General features: G+C 43.7%; 2 protein-coding genes across 2 annotated transcripts; both read right to left on the bottom strand.

Annotated features, from left to right (window-relative positions):
- Nucleotides 1-2,463: 2,463 nt before the first annotated feature.
- LOC126498159 (sperm-associated antigen 11A) lies at nt 2,464-3,761 on the bottom strand. Its single transcript, XM_050136504.1, has 2 exons — nt 3,707-3,761; nt 2,464-2,627 (listed from the first exon to the last, which is right to left on the bottom strand). The coding sequence occupies exons 1-2, from the start codon at nt 3,759-3,761 to the stop codon at nt 2,464-2,466; spliced, it is 219 nt and encodes a 72-aa protein (XP_049992461.1).
- Nucleotides 3,762-14,653: 10,892 nt separating this feature from the next.
- LOC126498837 (beta-defensin 15-like) lies at nt 14,654-17,362 on the bottom strand. The gene is made up of 2 exons (XM_050137769.1): nt 17,302-17,362; nt 14,654-14,889 (listed from the first exon to the last, which is right to left on the bottom strand). The coding sequence occupies exons 1-2, from the start codon at nt 17,348-17,350 to the stop codon at nt 14,726-14,728; spliced, it is 213 nt and encodes a 70-aa protein (XP_049993726.1). The 5' UTR covers nt 17,351-17,362; the 3' UTR covers nt 14,654-14,725.
- Between the last annotated feature and the right edge of the window lie 864 nt (nt 17,363-18,226).

The following is an 18,226-nucleotide window of genomic DNA, read 5'->3' as shown; positions in this document are numbered from 1 at the left end:
TAACTCTAGCACTCGGTTGGTGGACACAGGAGGAGCAGAAGTTCAAGGCCGGCCTGAACTACATGAAAAGGTGTTCTTAAAAATGAAATAAACAACAACAACCAAACACACGTAAAAGCATACCGTGAGCAATATATTCTACAACGTGAGTATGTAACGGAATTTCTGAAATCTCTCCGGCCTGGTCCTCAGCTGATCTTGCTCCTCGTTTAGGCGTGTCCGCTGACTGTGTGGCGGAAAGGTAAAAGGGTGGGATCTCTCAACACTTTGCGGAGAATCCCACCCGGGGCCACTAAAGAAGTCTCATTCTGCTCTCAAAAGTTGGCGGCGTCCTGGCTGGGGCCTCAGCCATCTAGTCCAGGTGTGTGATACAGCCAGGAGCTAGCCTGTGCTACCGGCCTCCTGTGTCATGCTCCGTGGGAAGGTGAACCAGGCCCTCTTCTCAGCACCGGTTGCCACTTCGGGCCATTTATTGTTGAGACAGATCTGTTGCGCTCAGAGAGGTGACTCTGCTGCTTGTGGCAGGAGTTTCACTACCTAAGAGTAGAGGCTGAACCCCGGGGCCAGCGCCCTCCCCAGACAGGCGTTCACACGGGCAGGCGTGGAGGCCACTCTGAAGGAAGATGGAATCTGAGGGAAGCTCCCCTCTGTGCAGTCCAGGGATTATATTTAGGGGGAAAAATGAAAATGTATCTTGGAAAAAGGCTGGAGAAAGGCCGAATCCAGGATATCAAGTGTTCATTGTAACTTGGGAAGAGAATTGAGGCAGGAACCCAAAGTAGTTTCAGCTGCTTCAGAAGCTAACTGGATTCAGGCAGTAAAGAGAAACGTGGGAACAGGGATTTTATCTGTTAAATTAAAGGGAGCTCGGCATGTGGTCTCTAAGCACATTCCCTTAAAGGGCCTCTGCATTCAGCACCTGTGATGAATTCTCTACTCCTAGGCAACTGCCCCACAGAGAACAGCAAACTGCTCCTTCTTAGGAAATTTCACCCACAAGACCCAGCGGAGCTCCAAGTCTCCAGAAACACGTTCTTTGAAAATAGCAGAATGCAGAGATTTTTCTGTTCCCGGTGGGTTTTTTGTTCTGTTCTGGTTTTTGTTCTTGTTTTTGTTTGCTTGCTTTCTTACCTTGTTGTGTTTTCTTTCGGGGGGGGGTGGAGGGGTAGCACAGTAGGGGTGAGAGGGGATGTGGCGGACTAGGAGGTGAACAGAATTGGGAGGTGGATTCAGCAGATAAAACTTGCAAGTTTTATCTGACCCTGACCACCAGAGTTCCACCCCCAGAACCCATGGAGGAGGAAGAGAATTCATTCCCAAAAGCTATCTTCTTACAGCCATGTGTGCTCATGGCATGAGAAGGTGCGCATGCGCACACACACACAGAGCACACACATACACACACCGTACACAAAGACAGCAGACACATACACACATATTACATACACACACACTGCACCCACAAAAGATAGCAGACACATGCACATACACAAACACAGCACACACATACACACAGTGTACACGGACAAAGACAGCAAACACATACACACATATACACACATTGTATGCACAAAAGACAGCAGGCATATGCACACACACAAACACACTGTACACACACAAACAAAGCACACACATACACAAACCGTACACAAAGACAGCATACACATGCACACACACAAACACACTGTACACACACAAACACACTGTATATATGCATACATACCAACACCAACACACCCACACACACAATAAAACAAATAAACACCTAAAGATAAAAGTAACAAAAGGAGTGACTCTTACAGGCTTATCAAGAATCCTGTTTATGAATTTCTGATTTGGGCAATTTGATTGGCCTTGAGAATTTTTTTCATTTCTCTTAAATCCCACAAATGGCCATGTGTAAACCTTATTCCATTCTCTATAAAGATGGCAAGGTCACCATTTATTATATTATAATAATCACCATTATTCGGGTGAAATAACCCAAGAGTAAATGTTGAAAGAGCAACAAAACCACAACGTGAGGAGGCTCCAGGACTGCAGCCGGCACCCTGGTGACTTGAGCAAGAGGGAAGAAGCTAGCCCTGGGCTTGATAATACGGGTGCCACAGAGGACATAAGGCCAGGAAGTCAGCCATTCCTGTCCCTTTGAAAACTGTTTGGGGCTGCGCTTGTTTCTGCTCTCTGCCATCCCCGAATGTGTAGGAGACAGCTCCTGAAACCAAGGAAGGGTGAGGTAGAGAAATGAAGTGAATGTTGGAAGTCCCCCAAGTTCTTTAAAACCAATGGTGAATTAGCACGTTCCCAATAAAACCCTGTCATCAAAGCTTCGCTTTGGGGCTACAGTCATTCAACAAGGTGTTTATTGAGCACACGCCATCAGATGCCCACCCTCAAAGTGTTGGGGTGTTTCCAGGACTCCACCTTCCAGAGGCTTGCACCCCAGATCCTAGCTCTTCCGTCCTATGTCGTCTGTCTTCTGTGTTCGAGGGAACTGGGGATGCAGCATCTGTTCCAGGGGTCAGAGCAGATTTCCCCCCTTCTCTCACCAGAACGGCACAAAAAAAGTCTGCAGTGGCCATACTGCATGAGGCAGATAGTATTTCTGATTCCGGGCGGAATGTCCCCTGTGGATCCAGTAGACAGAGAATTAGCAAGTCCAGTCCACAGTCCAGTGCTAAGAGTTCACTGTATTCTTACAAAACCGAGGCCCGATTTCAGTGAGTTTTGACTCCCTAGCTTATAAAACAATGCTTTCTCTCTCATGGTGGTCCCAGGATGGCATGGGACAGGCTGTGTGTGTCATGCAAATCACTTGGCTCACTTCAGGACCTTGAGAAACTTCTGGATCCTTCAGTGGCCTTGGCAGGGTGGCATTTTAGAGAACAGAGCAATGGGAGGTGGGTATCAGGCTGTGGAAAAATTAGAAATGGGTCTGCCTTTCAGCTTGTGGCTGGACTGTCACTCATATTACTACAATTTATATTTTATAATTTTATAATTATATATATACAATTTATATTCTTTACAGAAGCAAAATAAAAATATGACTTGTGTGTGGCCTTCTAAGAATATATATTTAAAAAACCAACTAGAACTGCCACAAAGAAAGCTCTGTGGGAAAGAGGCCTTTTTAAGAAGGTTACATATCATGAGCCACTAATCCAATGGCTTCGGGGTCTCGACTCTGGTTCTCTTAAAGTAACTCATTTTCTCTCATTTGGAAGTTCATTTAGATGGATACATCTGTTTCGTCATGGATACAATAGGCTATCTGCAAGAGCTAGGGGATGCTGTTGGCGAGAATACCCTCTCTGTTCTCTGCAGAGCGGTAATCTTTCTCTGCAGTCTGGTGTCCCTGCCCACAGACTCTGGGCTACCTGAGAAGATCTCTAGTTCTCTTCCAGTTCTGACACATGTGTGACTGTACTTCTAGCCTGCACAAACTGTCTCACAATGTGATTAGACCTTTCTATTTGTATTGGAGAACACAGGCTTCTGTCTTGTGCTGTAAACCTCACAATTCTCAGAACAAACAAAAACAAATATAAGACCCCCCAAACCTCTTCATTATACTGGTGGTCCAGCCCTGAGCCCCAGAGTGGCCTACCATCTGTGTCCGCTGTCTGTACTCAGACACACCCCAGCGCTGTCCCACGCAAAAATGGGAGTCCTGCCTTCTGCAGAGCTATCCAAAACCATTTACCTGAGTTTCCTTGGACCAAGCAGAAGAAAACAGCAAAGAATAACAAGACCTTCATGTTTTCTGCCTCCCTCGGTCCACTCTGCTCGTCTGAGCAGGAACGCAGGTGTGACTAAAGATTGAGTGACGCCAGGTGGTGAGGGAGGAAATGGGGCCTTTATAGTTTTGAAGAATACGACTTGGAAATGAGTGTATTTATCTGCTCGACTGCGTTAGACTGTGGGCAGAAGAACCAGGTAATCTTTCCCTTTTTTTTTGGCCTAAAAATAGACAAGCATTGTGACATTCCCTAGAGGCAGAGATTGGCCAGTTAAGCTGGGAAACTTGAAGAAAAGACAATCAACAGGGAGCCCTGGCTACTTCGCGCCAAACGCTACAGTCGTAGGTGACAGAGATGTAACCGTGTAAAGATGTGTCCTAGGCCTTCAGGGTATTCAACCAGGGGCCGGATGCACCTCAGCTGAGAACATCACAGAGTCTGACCAGAAGCCACTCCCAGATATTTGCTCAACAGAAACAAGGCCCCATGTACACCCAAGAGGGTGTACAAGAACATTCAGGGTAGTGCGACTCATCGATCTATAGACAAAATTTAAGCGGCAGATTGCAACATCATAAAACAACTCCCACCCAGCAAGGAAACAGCAAAACACAATGACAACAGCAACGACATAGGGATGCCGAGTAAAAAGTTTAAAAAAAAAAAAAAAAGACCAGATATAACACACCAAGTTCACAAAGTTGCAGAATCGAACTGGAATATTGTCCAGCAGTCATAGTTGAGTTCCCGGGGGAGGCCTTAACCTCCTCTCTGAGGAGCAGATGGGAGGTGAGGGGAAGCGGGAGGAGAGGAGGGAGGGGGAACTTGAATTAGCACGTAAAAAAAAAAATAATTAATTAATTAATAATAAAAACTTTATATATAGTATAAATGATAGTTTAATAATAAAAACTTTTATATATATAAAGAGTTTAATTGGAGTTACCCTACAGAGGGGATCGAGCCCCTCCCAGAAGCTATAGGTTACCAAATAACTTTTACTTTTAAAAATAATTCATTTCCCTTCTAAAGATGGAATGTTGGTTGCCAAATTCATCCTCTAAATATATCCACATTAAAAACCATTTTATTATATCCTTATTATCAGATTTACACATCATCCCAAGGACAAAAATCGTGACTGTGGGGACTGGAAAGATGACTCAGCATTCAAGAGCTCTTGCTGCTCTTACCTCTCCTGTTCTGTTCCCAACTACCACGCGGTGGCTCGCAACCATCTGAAACTACGGTTTCAGGGGACCTGACACCCTCTACTGTCCTTCATGAGCACCAAGCGTATCCATGGTGCACCTACATCCGTGCAGACAGAACGCACATACAAATAAAAGGACATAATGAGGAAATGAGGACTATGTCCCTCAGTACTTCTTCTGTATGAATTTGACCCTCTCTTAGTTCCTTGGATTAACCTTATCATTATAATTATAACTTATAATTAATCAGACCAAGTGACAGGGAACAAGGAATAGCCCGGGGCACTTTTGTCTCTATTGTAGAAAGGAATCTGCACATACACCAAATTAGTTCTTAGCCAGCACACTTTGTTACTCTTGCTTCCTCTGAGTTACACTGCAGGTGGGCAATGCAGACACTGCCATGACTCAGTCTGCCAAGAAGTGGCTGAACCCAGATGTCCGGAGAATCAGGAAAAGTGTAGAACGTGGTAGGAGAGGCAATACATGTCACAAATCTCATAAATGTGGCTGATGAAATGGCCTCAGGGGCAAACCTGAACTCCTGTATGTTGGACTGACTGCCTTTGTCCTTCTCTTAGCTGTGAAGCCTGCTGGCTGCAGGTGAGAGAGAAGCCAGCTTGTTTCCGAAGTGTTGAGCCCCTGGCTTCTCAGATCCCTGGATCTCTAGGCCAAGCACTACTTTAAGATGTATCCTCTTCATGAGCTGTCTTACAGAGAAACAGAAGTGCTGACTGCCCACAACAGGTGCCTCAGATAAGAACATAGCAGGCAATGACCAGAATTCTCTGTGCTGAGAGTTCTTAGGAGTTAGAGGATGATGGCGTTGGGGTCCAAGCAGGGAGTCCCCAGAATGCTCTCCTACTTCACTCAATGCTTAAATACAGTGGCCTCATATCCGTCCTGTCACCAACAAGCACTTCAACCCAACAGAGCCATGTCTGAGACCCTCTGAGAAGATCTCTGCTCATCAGGAGACTGTGCCTTGTTTCTCTGCCTTCCTCGTCTGCCTAGAAAAGCTGATACTATTTGGGATTGCTCCAGGAACCTAGTCTGTTTCTTCAAGAAAGCAAAAGAACCCGTGTTTATGAACTCAATCTCACAGTAGTTTCCCTTCTTACTCTGAAAGATTTCTTGGGAGCCATGGTATCAGTTCCCGTGACCTACGTAGCAAAATACAAGCCAGGCCAGAAAAGCCCAGGTCGTAGGGTTGTAATGCCGACCACACATACGGACAGGGAGAAAAGGTTAGACGTGGTTGTCATAGGTCATAGAAAGCCAAGTTGGGAACAGCATTGACTGAACTTGCCATCCGTCAGCTGCCGGACTGACTTCAGGTACTGAGGAAGAAACAGATTTCCCAATGATGGGGAAGTCTCAAGGAATGAACAAAGCAGAGGGATCAAAGCTCTGGAAGACTTCCATGGTTCAGTGGGAGGGAAGACTTTGTGTGTGCAAGGTGATGTGGAAAGACCGGGCAGTCAGCTGTGCCCCAAGTGGCTCTTGAATAGCCTGAGGTATTGCTGGCTAGAGCATCCTCCCACCAGGGTACAGCTGGAGTCCATGAAGATCCTGTCATTGTTTGGGATTCTGTAATAAACGGCTTCTGCAAAAAGATCATGAACAAGATGATTAATAGATCTGATGGTTCAAATTTGACCCCAAGAGGCCATTGTGTCCACTTCCTTGTCCAAAATCAGAAATGCAAAATTTACCTCAGATGGGTGACAAAGATATTTTTTATCCCTTGTGAATCTAGTGAGGCTCTACAAATTTTCTGGGTTGAAGTCATATCATTTTAAAGTCTTTATCACTTTAATGTTTAGAAAGTTCTGCCTTACATTAAATTTATAATTCTGTAGCATTTAAGTATTCTACAGAATACAGTTCTATGCTCAGGAGATATGGTGCTGTACAGTCATGCATGTCCTGAGGCATAGGGCATTTGTTCCTTAGCATGTATATTTCAGATTTAAGAATAAATGCAATGATTTCATGGGGAACCGATAAAGATAAAATAATTAAAACCACCAGTGATGTTTACATTGGACTCTGTATTGATTTCAAATAGTTTTAACAATGAATCTTGTGCAAAATTATATGAACATTTGTTTCCTATGAGGACAGAAAGCTACCCATTTGAGGATTTTTTTTTTTATCTTTTCTTTGGTTTCTCACTGCTTTTGTCTTTGTTGCATCTTTGTTTTAATATCCCTTTAAGTAGACATACTGTAGCTTGCTCTCTTCTTCACACTATGGTGTTTTCCCCAAAACTTCAAAATGTTTTTGTGATCACCTGGGGGATAATTTCTGAGATGCAGAGCAGCTGACAGCAGCATGCATGTTGAGTCTGTGTTCATACAGACAGATCACTTCATAAAGTCTTTTGTAGGTGTTCTGTGCTTCTACTGTATGGAGTTTGGCTCCTGGTTCAGCTGGCTTGGGGAGTTAATGATTACTCACAGGTGTCCCGACAGCACAGAAACCAGAGAGGAGCTTTAATGGGGTTACAACAGCTTAGAGCAGCTCTCCCCTTGGGTACCACACAAGGACAAAGAGCACAAGGTCTAGCATCCGGGTCATGGAGGGAGAGAGAGGTTTGCTTACACACAGTTGTCTTGTAAGAAGTTTGTCCCTATGTTAAGAACTCAACTTGTAGGCACGGTGTGGTGTTTTCTTAGCACTGGCAGGGTAAGGTCAGGAGTTCAAGGTCATCCTTGGCTACGTGTTGAGTTTGGGGATGGTGTAGGCTACATGCATTCCTATCTAAAAGTAAAGACACTTTACAAACAAAAAGAAGCTCAAAGTTTACAGCTGCCACCTGAGTGATTGGCTTGGATGCGGAATGGATGAGGCTTTGTATTTTGAAGTCTTCTGAGACTAGAGGGAAATAAGAGCAGGTTTTACTTTTTCTTATCTTCTTTTAGCATGTATATTTATGAAGACATGTGTGTGTTTCTGTGTCTGTGTGTCTGTGTCTGTGTGTGTGTGTGTGTTATTAATTCATGCTGTCTGCAGCTATAAATGTCAGTGAGCGGAGACAGGGGGTGAATCTTCACGTTGTGTTTTATTGAGAGCTTGCAGTCTGAGAAGACCAAGTGCTAACAGCTGAATCAGACTGTCTTACATACCTTCCCCAGCCATCCAGCTTCAGAGCAGGTTGGAGGATGTTGGAAAGAAGCCAGCCCAGCACTGTTGGTCCTTCTTGAGCTCAAGATGTAATGTCCTACAGGACTGGTGATGAGTCACCTTTCTGAGACTTGTGATGATGTCTGTACTTCTCTCTGGTTCTTGTTCTTACCTTCTTCCTCAGTCTCTAGATGGAAAAAAAGGGAAATCTAGGGCAAAGGTTAGAAAAGGAGATGAGGGGTAGTAAGGGGCGTGGAAGACCAGGAAAATGAAAGCCACAAAAACACACCCTGTCTGAAAACACCATAATGGAATCTAATACTTAGAATAAATTCCTTTAAAAATAAAAACACTAAATTTTGTAAGAAAGAAAAACTTAAAAGAATAGGTTTGAAAAATATCAACTATACAGAAAGAAGAAGAAAAGCAGTTTGGAAGGAGGCACAGGAAGAGGAAATTCAACTGGTGGAAAGGCACAGGTACACAGGACCAGAGTCTAGATGGTGGGTTACAAGGATTCCAGGAAGAATGGCTATATCATGTATCCAATACCTGCTGACTTGGAAGAGCCCAACATTCTTACATTCACGAAAGTCAACTGTATAAGACAGGAATATGTTAGTCTACTTGACTTGTATACCTTCAGTATGGATACGTATATCAAAACACCCCATCCTTAATTCTGTTCACTAAGAAGGGAAAAGTTGGTATGCTGTTAAGGAGGTCAGCTGCTATTTCCATACAATACATACATACAGGAAGAATTAATTTTTAATCATATTGGGGGTTAGAAAGAATGTGGAGAATTTCCTGTTTAATACACTGCTGATAGAAAGAATAAAAATTCTCTCTCTAAAGGGAAATTTGGGCACATATTGTAACAATAAGTACATACAACAATGTTAACTTCATTACTTGAATCATTTATTAGAGATAACTAAAATGCTTATCATGTAATTATATTTATTATCAAAAGATTATAAGCTAATAAGTGATATTAGGTCCATCCAAGAAATAGAATTTATATAGTCACTCATAAAAAGGCTACTACATTATGTGTAAAGACCTCCAGAATGACATTTTAAAAGTTGTATAAAAGTGATCTTGCAGTTGAATCTGCATAGCATTTTCTTAAATATGTCCTTTGGAAATTGGAGTATGTAATGAAATGATGTGTAAGATTAGATAATGAACTTCTAGAACTGAACATACAAGGAAGCATATTACATCTGCAATAGGTGGTGTCCAAGTTCACTGAAGAACAGTCCATGGCTTGTTAATCATGGCTCAGGAATGAAAGGGACCCAATTAGGAGACAGTAGATTGATGTTTTCTTGTTTGACAAGCTGGACAAAGGGATTCTATCATATAAGGCTCCCTTTTTTATCCAGTGCTATGGAATGTCTTTCTGTACACTGCGAATATGTGTTGCTCTCATTGGTTGATAGATAAAGCTACTTTGGCCTATGGCAAGGCAGGATAGAGCCAGGTGGGAAATCCAAGCAGAGATACAGGAGAAGAGCATTGTCTGAGAGAAACCAGTCGCCACCAAAGGAGCAACATGCCAGAGCACCACTAGTAAGTCACGGACCACGTGGCGATACACAGATTAATAGAAATCAGTTAATTTAAATATAAGAGCTACTTATTAAGAACTCTGAGCCATCAGCCAAGCATTTCTAATTAATATGAAGCCTCTGAGTGATTATTTGGGAACTGGAGGGTGGGAGAGAAACCTCTGGTTACAATCCAGTCTGCCAAAGTCATCAACTGAGCAGGAAGGCAGTGGCCCTCTTCCCAATGTACTTGGCTGTGTTTGGTCATCTCCACCCAACCTGCAGGTTCTTTAGCAAACCCCCAGCTCACTCCGATTTCTTATTCCCTTTTTTCTGATCACACTGGCCTCTTCACAATACTCTTGAAATATACCAAATAAAGCTGGTCCTCAATGTGTTGTCTTTTACTGTTCCATCCCCATGGTGTCCATGTCCACCATGCCCCGACATATTACGGTTTTATCCAGTGTCTACCTTCTCAGTGAGACTCTAAAAATCAACATTCTGCCTCGCAGTTTGTATTTCCTTCCATGATTTTCTTCTCTCGTCGTATTTGCTGTTTTCTAGCATGCCATGTATCTTACTTGCAGATATTAATCATGGTTTGCCATGACAGTAGGGATATAAAATACATGAACACCGTGAGTTTGCTAATGGTTTGAAACCAATAATAATAGCAACTGAAGTAAAGATGGTGTTTGCTAGATATTTGCTGAGTAAGTAAATGAGCAGATGAATGAAGAACAGAAATAATACTAGATTTAAGACTAATAATGTAACACCTATACCTGCTTTCTTACAGGGAAGATTTTAAATTCTTCCATGCCTCCATCTCAGCTTTATTCCTTCTTTGAGTATGTCTCACATGGACCTGCATTCCACCACTCCACCCTCAAGGTTCATCTTACTCACTATCTTATCTCACAAACACACAAAATGCCTCCTTGAATACATTTTTGTTCTCTTCACTTAAGGAACACTGACCTCCTACAACTGGACATCTGAGGCATTGTTGCTAATAGAATGCAATCCTCAGTCTGGAGCCCAACTGTCCCCCGCTTACCAAGGTATGGTAGCTCGGAAAATAAGGAAGGACAGAGGAGTTATGCGTCACTGCTTTTCAGGACCACTTCCCATTGCCTCTATGACTCTCCAGTCCACCAAACCATCTCCAGTCTTAACTTTTGGAATTGCGTTATTTCTGGCACTTCAATTCTTATGCCCCACCACCCCCAGAAAGTCATTTTCTGAATTATGTGGGGGGGGATATTCAATCACCTGTGAACCCTGAGTTTGCATTTGCATTAATTAAATAAGACTCACTTTGGATCAGGAGGCTGAGTTACCAACTAGTTGACAGAAAGTAGTCATAGAGCATCAGAGGGCATCCAGGAGAGATAGAGAGACACAGGAAACCATAGAGCGGGATTCGGAGTGGCGTGGCCTTTTCTGGTTTGGCAGAGCAGAAGCATGCATGAGCCTTTTAGAGATGCCAGCAAGGAGAAGTAAGCTATTTGTGACCCAGCTTCTCTGAGCTAGCAGGATTTCACCCCAGCCTTTGAATCTTGAGACTTATTTATAAATAGAACAACAGAGATTTAGTTAAAGCTACCTTTAGTGGTAGCAACAGAGCTGGTGCCTGTGGGAACAGATCTCATGCCAGGCTACAGCCTGAGCAGCCAGGCTACTACCAGAGAAGCAGGCCTGTAACTGCGAAGCTGCAACTGCTGGCTAAAATAACAGTAGACTAAGGGGCAGCCATTGTGCCGAAGTTAAAACAGCAGAAGTAGAGATCCTTTTTCCCAGAAAGGCATCTCTAACGACAGGTTTTAGCACTTATTGACAAAAGACTGCAACTTGGGGTTTTCATTTCCTCTTTTCCCCGGGTTTTAATACACCATTCAACTCCTCGCTGGACATCTGCGAACCCTTTAGAGCTCGGTGCATCCAGAGCAATCTCTCCGTGCCCTCTCTTGCGCTGTGTGGGCAGCTTTGGTTAACATAACTCACCTCTAGCCTGTTGTTCCTCCTTCTCTGTGGCCACCAGTCCCGTGAACTCCACTTCCATAGAGTCGTCTGGTGAGTTCCTCTCAACTGTCACTCACCTTTAGTCATGATTGACTTTCTCCAACTTCAATGGCTGCAACCACCTCTCCCCTGGTCTTTTCGCTTCTCCTCTCTAGTTCATTCTTAATTCTGTCCTTAGAATGAGCATTGAGAGGCTCTGAGCAACCTAGAGCACCTGCTACAACTTCCTCTTGTTCAGCAGTCCAAGATGTTGCTATCTGATTGCCTTGGTGACATCTCACCAATTCCTGTGGAAGCTCACCTGCTTCTGTGAGTTGACCTCCCTTGCAGCTCTGCTTGAACGCTCCCCATTTAACTAACCATCTCCTCATGTCCCTATTCCTTTGTGCAAACTCCACCCTATGTTCGGAGATTTCTGCCCCCTCTCCCAACTTGACTAGTTTCTAGTCATCTTACAAAACCTTCTCAGATTTCCCCAGGAGCTACTTCTTAATGGTCTACCAGTACTGTCTGAAATACATCCTTGTTAAAGCATAAATACAGACATATTTTTCTGTCCATTCAGATATTTATTTCTGTGTGTATCTTATCCATGTTTTTAATTCATACTTCTTAGGATGCATGACAAAAGAAAGCAACCAAAATTATTCCTGAAGTGAGAGAACACATTGTTTGAATGCTTTCCTATGAAGGTTTATCACAGCCACCTCTTCCGGCATAAATGACGTGACTTTGAAGATGTCTCTGAAGTTAGCGGGCCTTTTGTAAGCTAGTTTGTAGACAGCTCTTGTTATTTACTTTGGTCATAATAAAATGTTTAGATTGCCCGACATGGGTAGAGATGCCTCCGCCTTTCTCTGTTTAGCTGCCTCTTCAGGGCTTCCACACCTGGAAGGACACCGCAGTTCAGGTGAGCTGGCAGGTGTGCAGGCCTTCGGCCTCAGTTATTGGCGACATCAGTTTGTACGTGTGCAGCAGGTTTCATTCTTTCTCGGACGGTTACATGTATTCTTTATGTATGTATTTGTTATTCACATGTGTGGGGCAAAAAGGAAAAAGAGTGGCATGGGAAGCTGTGCCCAGAACAGTGGGTCTGAGTACCTCAGCTACAAAAGGCTCCGCGTTTGTCTTGGACATCCTAAATGCACCTGCCGCGAGTCCCTAACTCTAAAACTCGGTGTCCTCTGTGTGACATAAGATAGGGAGGAGGAATTCTTTCTCTTGGATAGCTAACGCCACCAGCGCATCTGAGACCCCACCACATTGACTTCTCCCCAAAAGCCTCATTGAGAAAATGGACTCTATTCTCTAGGACTTTGATGCCTTCTCACCCACCCCACACTTCCACACCCAAAGTGGCAATTGCCAAAAGAGCCTGACCCCCAGGACTAAGCCACCGTTCTGCTTTACCTGGAAACAGCAGGACCACAAGGAGAAGGCCGACAAAAAAAGGAAGGGCTCTCTGTTTCATGGCTGCAGAGGGGACTGCCGGCAGAGGAGGACCCTAGGTGGGTGGGTAGCAGCTCAGGATCTCTTATAGCTGTGCTTAGAAAGTGGGCTGGGAGCCTCCAGACAGAGCACACAGCCACAAAGGTCACCAGAAGACGTGTTAGTTCCCACACTGTTCCCAGAACAAACTTTTGAGTTGTGTGGGTTTTTTTTTTCAGGAAGTAAATAATACGCCTGAATGCTTTGGGTGAGCTTGATGAATAAGAATCCAGGGTTAGATTAAGATGGAAGGCATGAAGAGAAAATTAAACGTTATTAGCGCAGCTGCAGTTTCCCCGGTTACTTTTCAGTGCCCCTCCCCAAGGCATCAAAACAGTGATCAACAGCAGGCTACCGTGCTGATTCTATGTTGTCTGTAGAACACGTGGTTTTAATGGAAAAATATTGTACATAAAAACTTAAAGCATCCCAGCTAGGAAGGGCTCCAGGCAGTCACAGCTGTGAAGATTCTCACGGCTGCTCTTTCTTCTCTTGCTCAGTCTCTTTCTCTGTTCTTTACTCCCCCCTTGCCCTTCATCTCCTTCACTATCTTCCTTTGCATTTTAAGTTATCTGAATCATCTTCATTTTCCCTTTCTCCTTCATTCATTTTACTCCTTGGCACCTCCTGGTGATACTGTTAGATCCAACTCAGTTTTGCAGAAAAAAACACGTCTGACAGTTGCGCCCAGGTTTTCTCTTGCAGTGATAACCACACAAGAGGCTCTTCTCTCTTTTCTCCTTCATCCGCTCACCAGGCAGGTGCCTTCACCTCGCTGCCTTCCCTCAAGCATGCGTAGCCCAGGAAACAGGATCCAGACTAAACCCAAGTACCATAGGTCAAGGGTTATTTTAAATAAATAAATGCCCAATGTATTTTGCATGGAAGCGGTGTTTTCCGTTTTAAATGGGTGAAGTTATTAAGTATAGAGCAAGCAGACTAAATGAACAAAAAGTCAGCAACAGAAAGACAATAGAGCATCGGCATGGAAACTGCCTGAGAACAACCCAGGCATCGAAACTCTCAGCTGGAGGGTGTGACCAAGAGAATCCCAGGAAGAGCATCTCCTGAGTGATTTGTGTACTGTTGGAAGGGGAATCAAGTTTGTTGATGGTCACGTTAGTGAATGGTCTTCTCTTGAGGGCTTAATCCCTAGTATCACCCGGGTGAAAACAAACCACCGTAACAGCAACAACATCAAAACCAACTAGATATAAAAACACAATCAGAGTGAACTAAAGCCAACCATTATACTACTGATAACTATTTTTTAAAAAAAAATAGCTGGCATCATAGAAGTGGACTGCTTCTTACTTTTTTTCTGTGTGCCATCTCTGTTGCTTACATGGTTCCTGGCTGTTGTATTACCTCTCTGGAACAATTGCCTCACCCCAAAAGCATAGAAAAATAAACAAGAATAGAGGGACCGTAAAGTTTAGATAGCCATTCTTGGCCTTCTGAAGAAGGAGTTAACAAGCTGAAGAAAAGCAGCCATTTATTTTCATTGGCATATCTGCTTCCAGCAGATGCCACAGCAAAAAGACACAGCTAGGTCATCTCTGAATCTCTATGTAGCCGAATCGTTGCCTTTGCTCCTTTCGCATGGCTGGACTATCACACAGCACTTCAGAGACTTCCGACAGAGAGAAGTAAGCTCTTCATTCTTCAGACAGTAACCCGTGCATCTCCCGTTAAGCTTGATGCACTTCTCATCGAAGAAAGCATTCTTGGCTACAAAAAGAAGAAATACCCCCACTCAGGTTGATTCTTTTTTTCAAATGTGGCTAATTATCACTTGTGATTGGTGTGTGACGTCAGCAACAGTCTCTTTACACGTGCTGGTTCTCTAGTAGATGAGTTACTAATACGAGCATTTTCTGTGCGGCATCTCTGCCTTTTGCCACACAAGGTAAAAGATCAGACAGAACTAGGTAATACCTGGAGAGTTTTGATTGGGACCTTTGAAGACAGAAGCTGACATCCCTTTATACAAATCTGAAGGGAAAAAGAATATCAACTCAGCTCATAAATACGTTCACAGCTAGGAACTTCCCTAAGATACTCTCAAAGACTGCTACTCTGTAAGGGTTGAGAGCAAGGCCTGAGAAGGGGAGATGACTCAAGACTGTATTAAAAGTGGTAGCTGTATACATAAAACAAAGGTTTAATGGAGTAGTCAGAAAATAAAGAGGCCTGTAGACTATCCAGTTCACAATGGTGGCCCAGGCAGATTGAAGCCAAAGAACATCTCTGTCCATGGGTTTCTAATGGGCCATCACGATACCCAAGTAGAGAAAGACATCTGATTTCTCTGCCATGTTCCAGGATGCCACTGTGAAAGTCAGACACTCTAGGGGAAGTGGGGGTAGTTGAGACAAGCTCGCTGTGACTCTTACTCATTATTTTTCATGAAATTTTAGTTCTTGCATTAGCACCTTGTCCGCAGCATTCACAAGAGCAGACCACTGCATGTTAAGGATAGACAATCTGTCCTACCAGGATCAAAATCTCAAGAGTTGCTGACTTGTAGTACAATGCAGTGGAGGTATCCAGTGTATAAAGATTCCATTTGATATGAATGTATGAAGTCGCTAATTTAAATTTATGCAAAACATATCATCCACGACCCTCAACTGTACTGGCCATGAACTACCATGAGACCGTCGGTTCACAGGTATAAGCGGCCCATGTTTCAAAGCCCCTTGAACTCTGGCTTTCACTGCAATATTTAACACTTTCTCTGCTCTCCTAATATAGTCAGGCTATGTCAGACTACAAGTTCAGGAACTTCTTCCAAGAGTCTTTGTAGGACATCCAATTTGCAGTGATGAACCAGCAGTTTTTAGAACAAAAGAACATCTTTGCTGATAGCTTTCTAATGGGTTCAAATGGAGTCTCTACACATGTGATGCATTTGGTATGATAGATAATTTTATAGTGGATACTTCTGCCTTGTGTTAACTAACTCTGTAGTACACATGAATGGTTGTAATACCTCTCATCAACCCCAGTGTTCACATCAGTGCCAGGAGGATGCAGGATAAAACCATTCATTCACTGAAGGGCTAGCTCTCCAGATCCTGATGCAAAACCCATCACACAGACTTGTCACAACACAGACCAGGGGCACACACAAAATGGTGAGCAACACACATGGGCTGATACATCACTAGAACCTGGAGTAAAGTTAAATTCACACTGGCTCCCAAATGTCCCTTCACTCAGCTCCCTGGAATTAGGACCTGTGCCTTAATTTTGGAGAGGATACAGCTACATCTTTTCAAAGTTGCCAGAAGTGTGAGAGAGCATAGAGAGTTCTAATGTGGGAAGGGTATCCCACATCTCTCACTGTGTAACACAGAGGACCAATTCTGCCTTACCTGTATGTCCCTAAAATGAACCTTCACCCATCTGAGTCTCTGTCTGCATGAACATGTGTGTGTGCGTGCGTGCGTGCATGCGTGCGTGTGTGTGTGCGTGCTTAGGGTAAATATTTCAAACTAAACGAGAAAAACCTGATTATCATTAAGTTAAAAGTAGAACAGAAATTTTCTTAAAGGCACTGGTTTTAGAGAACTCAATGCATTTCTTTATCAGGAGTCTGCAACAGAGCATCCATCTTTAGATACGCAGTAAACAAGTGGTCGTCTCCAGTGTGGTCTTTTGCCTGCTGCCATGATGGACAAGGACATGGATATGTAGCTCGTGGCTTTCCTCCTCCACACCTGTCTTTTTCTACCTATTTATGGCCTATTTACTCTTCATTTTAAACACATTTGAAAAATCTGGGGTTTTCTTTTTCATTTTAATTACACCTTTAATTTTTGTCCATTATTTTTGTTAATAAACATAAACCCAGGCATCAAAAAGTATCTTTCTTCATGTTCTGCAACTTATTCAAACCTATGACAACTTCTCATAGATACTAATGGAAAATGCAATGTATGAGTATGTGGTTAGTGATGAATAGGTGATTCATTGTAGGAAAGTTACCTTCTTCAGCAACTGTTCTCTTTCAAGGCAACAGACCAAAGGCATCCTTCCATCTTAGGATTGATCACACCTGGGCATTTGCAGGATAGACCTTGTATCTGGGCCAGCACCTTAGATAACCCTCCATATAAAGAAGTTTGTTTTCTTTACCTGGGTCCAGAAAGAAGAGAAGAACAAAGAGAAAGAAGGATGTCTTCATGACCTGGAGGACGGTGAGGGGTCAGCGCAGTGTCCGTGGGAAAGGACAGCAACACCCACCTTTATACATTTCTCCAGACTAAGATTCTTGATCAGTGAAGCTTACAGAATGAGTGAACCCATGCCGTGCTACACGGAGCCTACCTGCTGCAGTGGGTGTCTCTCAACCTACAGCTGTTGCTATTCTGGTTCTGGAAAGTTCCCAAGAAGGAAAATAAATAGGCATGAGAAGAGAACAGAGGTGGGCGCAGATGGATGAGTGGGGACAGGGGTCATGGGAGACAAATCTGGAGTCCAACCATTTTATTGCTAATCCTGACTGTGTTCCTTAATAGCGTCAGCTCTCAGGTGTAGTGGAGTGTAAGCATATGACAGTTAAGAATGGCTGCGCTGTGGTCAGGTGGACTCTGAACTCCAGATTCAGCCTTTGCGAACTGTACACGCTGGGCTAAGAACGGGGCATAAGCATGCACACCATTGTTAGTTTTAAATTCTGGGCTTTGCCATACGCAGCCCATTTCAGGTGTTACTCATCTTACTTTAGCTGAGGGTTTATTTTGTTTGTGTTTGTCCTTTTTTTTTTTTCAAATTTCACACAACGTATTTTGACCATATTCTTTCCTCTCCCATAACTCCTCCCGGATCTTCCCCACTACCCACCCAACTTTGTGCTGTCTGATTCGTGTTGGCCAACCATGCTAAGCATGTCCTGGAGTGTGGTTGATAGACCCAGCGTCACTCCAGTGGCAAAAACTGATTCTCCCTCTTCTGGGGCTATCAATTACACACAAACAGCTTCTTGTCTAGGACTGAGCCTGGTGCCCGCTTCCCCTGCAGCGTGCTGGAGCTTTATCTGTTAAACTAGCGCTGGTCTTGT

This window comes from Alexandromys fortis, unplaced genomic scaffold (assembly GCF_014885135.2).
Source record: "Alexandromys fortis isolate MF-2015 unplaced genomic scaffold, M_Fortis_MF-2015_v1.1 scaffold_3, whole genome shotgun sequence".
NCBI classification, from domain to species: Eukaryota; Metazoa; Chordata; class Mammalia; order Rodentia; family Cricetidae; genus Alexandromys; species Alexandromys fortis.
Note: the sequence above shows the minus strand (reverse complement) of the source record. Positions and strands in the feature narration are given on the sequence as shown.